Source organism: Pelobates fuscus, chromosome 2 (assembly GCF_036172605.1).
Source record: "Pelobates fuscus isolate aPelFus1 chromosome 2, aPelFus1.pri, whole genome shotgun sequence".
Classification (NCBI taxonomy): domain Eukaryota; kingdom Metazoa; phylum Chordata; class Amphibia; order Anura; family Pelobatidae; genus Pelobates; species Pelobates fuscus.
Genome location: NC_086318.1, coordinates 342,113,093 through 342,119,653, shown reverse-complemented (window position 1 = coordinate 342,119,653; position 6,561 = coordinate 342,113,093). Strand labels below are relative to the sequence as shown.

General features: G+C 38.9%; 1 protein-coding gene and 1 long non-coding RNA gene across 2 annotated transcripts; both read right to left on the bottom strand.

Annotated features, from left to right (window-relative positions):
- Positions 1-983: 983 nt before the first annotated feature.
- On the bottom strand, positions 984-3,011 carry LOC134585859 (uncharacterized). The gene is made up of 4 exons (XR_010086551.1): positions 2,594-3,011; positions 2,394-2,501; positions 2,207-2,315; positions 984-1,500 (listed from the first exon to the last, which is right to left on the bottom strand). It is a non-coding gene; the product is annotated as an uncharacterized LOC134585859 (long non-coding RNA).
- Positions 3,012-3,569: 558 nt separating this feature from the next.
- On the bottom strand, positions 3,570-5,450 carry LOC134586336 (uncharacterized). The gene is made up of 6 exons (XM_063441805.1): positions 5,412-5,450; positions 4,587-5,036; positions 4,402-4,444; positions 3,865-3,974; positions 3,745-3,786; positions 3,570-3,662 (listed from the first exon to the last, which is right to left on the bottom strand). The coding sequence occupies exons 2-6, from the start codon at positions 5,007-5,009 to the stop codon at positions 3,570-3,572; spliced, it is 711 nt and encodes a 236-aa protein (XP_063297875.1). The 5' UTR covers positions 5,010-5,036; positions 5,412-5,450.
- Positions 5,451-6,561: the final 1,111 nt, after the last annotated feature.

The following is a 6,561-nucleotide window of genomic DNA, read 5'->3' as shown; positions in this document are numbered from 1 at the left end:
GTGACCGTATCTCCTACACACGGCTTACACTGTGACCGTTTCCCATAAACACTGCTTACACTGAGCATATCTCCTAAACACTGCTTACACTGTGACCGTTTCCCATAAACACTGCGCGTATCTCCTAAACACTGCTTACACTTAACAGGTTATCGTTAATTCAAGACAAATTACTATAAATGTAAAAATTGTTAAGAGTTTTAATCTTTTTAAAAGTTGCAATATACAAAAGTCAAACAATATTTTATTTTCAATTTTAACAAAAAAGTATGTTATCCATTAATTACATAATAATTGCACATGTGGCCGAATATCAGATATTGTTATTGTCAACCCCCTCTTACTCTGTCACCTCACCTCATCACCCCCTCTCACCCCCCCACACTACATCACCCCCTCTCACTCTGTCATCCCTGCCCCCCTCATATCTTACTGTCACCTCACCACCCCTTCTCACCCACCACACTACGTCATCTCCACACTGTCACCCCCCCTTACTGTCACTCACCCTGTCATCCCCTCTCACCCTGTCATCCCTCATCACACTATGTCACCCACCCTCACACTGTCACTCACCTGAACATCCCCTCTCCTCGTCACCCCCCCTTACTCGGTCATCCCTCCTTCCACCCGGTCACATCACCACCCCCTCTCACCCACCACACTAAGTCATCCCCCTCACACTATGTCACCCCCCCTTACTGTCACTTACCCTCTCATTCTGTCATCCCCTCTCACCTCTCCTCATCCCCCTCTCACCCTATCACACTATGTCACCCACCCATCCATCCCCTCTCCTGGTCACCCCCTCTCACTCTGTCATCCCTCCTTCCACCCTGTCACCTCACCACCCCCTCATTCTGTCATCCCCTCTCACCCTGTCACCTCTCCTCATCCCTCCCTCACCCCCCTCTTACTCTTTCATTCACCCTGTCATCCCCTCTCACCCCCCCTCACTGTCACCCTCCCCACACACTCTGTCACATCTATTCTCACACGGGCACCACTCTCCGCACTTTGGCACCTCCCTCCATACACACTGTCAACACTCTGGCACCCTCCTGCTCTTTTACACTCACCCTGCCACCCCCTGAAGGCAATCATTATACCCACTGTCATAAAACAGAGCTTCGCCATAAACTCAGTGCCAAAGGCCGTACACAAACATACACTTGCTCAGAGAAACATACATACAGATACAAGCATACTCACTGCCAGACACACACACTCAGGTAGACAATGCAACAATGTAAACAGAGACTAGCTCTCTGTATCCAGTGCTGGAAGCTCCCCTATCAACATATCTACAGCTTCTTATACACAAAGTCAACTGCTATTTTTTTTTTTTTTTTCCCAATAATGGTGTTTGTGGTGGCCTCATGTATGAGTTTCGACTAAGGCCTTGCCAAGTCTAGAGCCGCCACTGTAGTACAGCCCTTCAGTATCCAATAGTCTCTTATGCAGGGACTCCTCAAATGGGTTTGCTCCTTCCTTCTGGAACTGTAAAAATAAAAAAAAAATAGTTACAACTCACCAAATCGTAACCAGAAAGCATATTACAATGTACTTATTTTATTACAAACTACAATTTCAATGTTGAGGATTGGAGGCGTAGAATAGAAAGAATGGTAGAGCTTTCTCAATTTTGAATCCAAGCATCTCTGTGACCCCTTTTAGTTTGTTAGAAATACCCCACAGTTTAAACATAGCGCAATCTGATCGTAAATGGTTCTCAAGTATCCACCATCGGCTGCCATTGTTAATACATAGACATTTTAGAGGGCTCTCAGTAAAATTAAAATGGTCAGAAATTGGGTAGGGAACTTTTTCTAAAATTCAATATTGGTGAAAAAAGTTTTCCCCCACCATTTTTGAATCTCAGCTTTGGCTCTAACTTAATCATTTCCTGACATTTAGGAGTATTCTGTATAACCTGCTATGTGGGGGGAGAACAAACCGCGTGAAGCTGCAACGCTGCACCTAACCAAATAATTTAACAGGTTTTACATTATGGTAGAACATGTTAAAATGATATTGAATGTGTATTGTCACATTCATTGAATTGTGTATTGTCACTTAAAACGTTTTTTGGGAGTGATTTAATAATAAACACATTTCTAGCAAGATTGGATCCATGAGGATTTAGAGTATGAATACATATTTATTTGCCTGATAAAGCTTTCATGCAGTGTGTGATATAACTGACCTTTATACTGGAGTAGGGCAGAAGATATTTCCAGTCGTGCATTAGCTACATCTTCTGCAGAGGTCTTCACTGCATGTATGGTTCTGGTCTGAAGAAACTCCTTGGCAAACTGTAATACATTATTAAATTTGTAACAGCAATTCACATGTATGATGAATAGCTTTTACAATGCTACATGAATGTTTACCATCAAGATCAAAACTCCACAGCTGCTGGAACCTCCTGGTTGCTGTGGTGCATTACATGGATATTCCATTGGGCTACTTCTTCAGGAATATACTTCTTCAAGAACATACTATGAAAAAAATAAGAAGTTACACATAAGTTTTAATTGAACGTTGTGCACATCAGTTTAAGTGAAAAAAAACTTTCCCAAGACACACTCACCTCCAGTTGTGCTGTACTGTCAATAGATAATCAGGTTCATTTCCCAGTGGGTCAATTAGCACAATAACCTTCTTCGACATGATGACAATCTAAAAGATAATTCGGGAAAACACAACATTTTCTTTATGACATTCATATTATTGGTGTATACAGCAGGTGTGTTCTGCGGTGTCAGAGGGATGTAGGTAAATATCTGTATATGTAACATAATTACATGAATTATAAAAGCACACGATAACACAAGTAAAGAAAGGTTAATTAACGTAGTCCTATAGTAAATACCACTAAAATCCAGTGAGCCCCGAAGTTCACAGGGCATAGCCAGAGATCTTCCCCAAGAATCCTCCTCTGAAGAATACAGAGAAATCAAAAGACGACATTTTGTTTGTATTTTATATAACATAAAATTGCATAACGAGGCAACAATGTGATTTGCTGAACTCATTACCATATGCTTACCCAGATTCCCCTGCAGTAGTAATATCACTGCAAATTTAAGATTTGTGTGGGAAAAGCAAGTCTTATGGCTTGACAGGTGTGTGTAGATCTGTGTTTAACAAAGCACTGACACATTATAAATACACACATTCTCTATCTATATATATATATATATATATATATATATATATATATATATATATATATACACACACACACACATATATATATACATACATACATACATACATACATACACACACACACACACACACACAAACACACTAGTAGAAGGCAGTAGTAGTCCGAGTTGTGATAGGAGCACTCGGGCTGTGACTCCCAAGTTAGGGGAGTGACTTCAACAGATTCCAGGTGGGACATCTGAGATCGCTGTCCAGAAGAGAAGATATTGCGCAGAACCCTTCAACTCCCAGGCCTTTGGTAGAGGACCCGAGAATGAGGAATAAACATAACAACCAGGAGAGGGTGAGAAAATCAATGTTATTTTTGTTAATGTGTGTGCGTGTATGAATAGCTGTTATTGAGACAAATAACTAACCTTTCCAAGTCTATCCCATTTTCCAGAAAATAATTCCGATGAAATTACTGCATCGAACTGGTGAATAGGTTCCTGTTTAAAAAGATTAAGAGTAATAATGTAGAATAACAATGCAACAAACATACAACACAAGTATACACTAAGTCACACTTGCCTGATGCTTTCCAATCAGGTGATGAATGTATGCATCAATCACCTGCATTACAGAGAAAGAAAAATAAACTTTATTAGAGATTTTTGCTTTTTATACATTTTCTACAGTGCAGACTCTTACCTCATCAACCAGCCACTCTGTCCCATGCAGTGTTTTGAATGACGACTTATACAGTTTGAATTGTCCGACAATGGCTTCCATCAGGCCGTCATCTTCAGCACTCCACAGCCCTTTAAATGGAGGAGGGGGAAAAAAAAAACAAAAAAAAACAAGAAACTTAAATCGCACTTAAGTTATTGTACTATTTGGACCCAAAGCTAATACAGGTCGAGTATGCCTTATCTTCAAATTCTAAAGTATTGGTTCCAAATACAGCAGCCATTCTGCATGAGCTCTCCTCATAAATGCAAATATTCGTACATCAAAATAACCTATGTTCAAAAGCATTTGTGATAAGGGGGTCACTCAACCTGTATAGGTTCTTTGGTATAGTATTAACTTGTAAGGCTAATAAAACAAGAACATAATGCCAAACAGCGGCAACTATAAACAAGGGCCAGAATGGCCAACTGAATGAAAAGGCCAGACCAACAGGGCACGGCCAATTGAATGACCAACAGGGTCTAAATAGAAAATGAAGACCTTTGCAAATGCTACCTCTGTCTTCCATGCTCTGCTGTAAATTCAAAGATGCAGAAGGCTTAAAAAAAAAAAAAAAAAAAACAATATTAAAGTTAAGCAACTACATTGAAAAAAAATATTGTACAAATAGAAAGAATAAGCTGAGGATACAGAACAAGCACACTATATGCAAGCTATTCAGGTAGGGAGTTTGGTTGTACCTCCGTAGTGCTATCCTGTCTCTTCGGGGCAAATTGAATCACCGAGGTCCTTTCACTTTGCTGCCTGGGGCATGTTGCTTCTTTACTCCTTCTATATGGCTTTATGTTGTTAATGTTAATCTTGTTTTTCAGGATAACACTGGCATAATTTGCCAATTTAAGCAAATTGCCACACAGCTCCTCGATGACATAAGGGCCAAGGAAGTCAGGTTCAATCCTTCCACCTTTTCGACCACGCTTCCTCATGTTGTAGAGGAGAACCTCGTCGCCAACACTGTAGTTTAAATCCCTGTATTTTTTCTGCACTCTATTGGCATACGCTACCTTCTGCTTTTCTTGCGACTTGGCAATGTTCTCCAGCGTTTCTTTTTCTCTCGACTCCCTCGATGACTTCCTCTCCTCCATATATGTTACATAATTCATCTCCCCCTGCAGAATGATATTTGAAAGCTGGAAAACAAATTGTTTAAATGGTAACACAATTCAGCATTAATGAAAGAAATACTTTTTTTTTTTTTTTAATCCTCTTTCGTAGTACAGTTTTCAAGGAAAAAACAAATTGATAGTTATGAAGATTAAAATGCTTACGGAAACAAGAAGAACATGTTTATTTGTATATGCACACTACATTTAAAGACAGTAAAGCAAAACTTTACCATATTATAGTTTAACAACAAATAACATTCAAATGTAATGTGCCACATAAGTTGGAAAAAAGCAAGTAGTTCGAATTAGGTGAGATCTGTATATACAAAACAATTAGTCCATGAAATATAGGCAAATATTTCACGGTGGACATGACAGACATAAATAAAAACCAGCTACCGGCAGAACAACAGGAACTTCAGCTGGGAAAACTGCCTCCCTCCCATACATCAGAACAAACAGAAAATTTGGTTGTGGTTTGGACCTTTGATCTGATGGCGAATAATGTAGCTTCCAAATACATGTCCCACTTGTTCTGCTTTTCATTTACCAATTTAGAGAGCTCTAGAATGAAAAAAAGAAAAACATTGACACCATTTACAAAACTCTACAAAGTAATGTGAAATTTATAGCTCTAATCACTAATCGAAACAAGTGGAATGTAAGAATAACATTAGCTAAAGTGAAACCTTTGGAGCAAAGTTCTAATAAAACCCTGAATGAAAAGTAAAGTTAAATGAAACTTACCTCTTAATAGTGTCATTTATTTTCTCATCCATCCCATTTGTCTGTGGATGATACGCCGCTGTCACGCTTCTTTCTATTCCTAGAACACTGCACATCCGGTCGTTAAGCTTAAAAAAATAAAAATTAAAAAAAATTTAAAAAAATACAGGTATATATATATGTCTCATTTTAAAAAAGTTAACTAAATCATTTGTACATGTATGGCACATGGAAAGTAAACAGACTTGATTGACAAATTCTCTCCCCTGGTCAGAAAGGATCCTTTTTGGGCAACCATGTCGGTAGATCAGGGAACAAAGATGACGTCCCACCTCGGCAGCAGTTTTTGACTTCAAAGAAAAAGCCTCTACCCACTTGGAGAAATAATCCGTGGCCGTTAAAATGTACAGGAAACCATCTACTGTCTTTGGGAAAGGGCCTGTCAGGTCAATCCCAACCAGCTCCCAGACAGCAGACACCTAATGCGATGAAAAAATAAATATATATTTATTTGTAATAGACCAATGTAATAATAACTTATGTAATTCTATACTAGACATTTACCTTAATACACTGTAACAGGCTTTACAACCGTCTGACACTTTTCGCATTCCTGGATCTGTAAGAAATCAGTTGTTAACCTGTGTAAAGCATTCATAAAAATTGCAAAACAAAAAAATTATTAGTGTGTACCCAGTTCTCAATATCTTTTGTCATTCCATGCCAAAAGAATAGTGAGGAGATTGCCAACCGCGTCTTGACAATTCCTGAATGTCCTCCAATTGGTGCAGAATGAAATTCTTCAAATATCCTTCTTCGAATT

What these genes read in the sequence shown, in the direction of transcription:
- LOC134586336 (XM_063441805.1), bottom strand. Translation starts at nt 5,009, where the DNA reads ATGAATTATGTAACATATATGGAGGAGAGGAAGTCATCGAGGGAGTCG. An exon ending in GACAGGATAGCACTACGGAG is followed by an intron (nt 4,445 to 4,586) that starts GTACAACCAAAC and finishes TTTTTTTTTAAG; the next exon opens with CCTTCTGCATCTTTGAATTT. An exon ending in GCAGAGCATGGAAGACAGAG is followed by an intron (nt 3,975 to 4,401) that starts GTAGCATTTGCA and finishes CTCCATTTAAAG; the next exon opens with GGCTGTGGAGTGCTGAAGAT.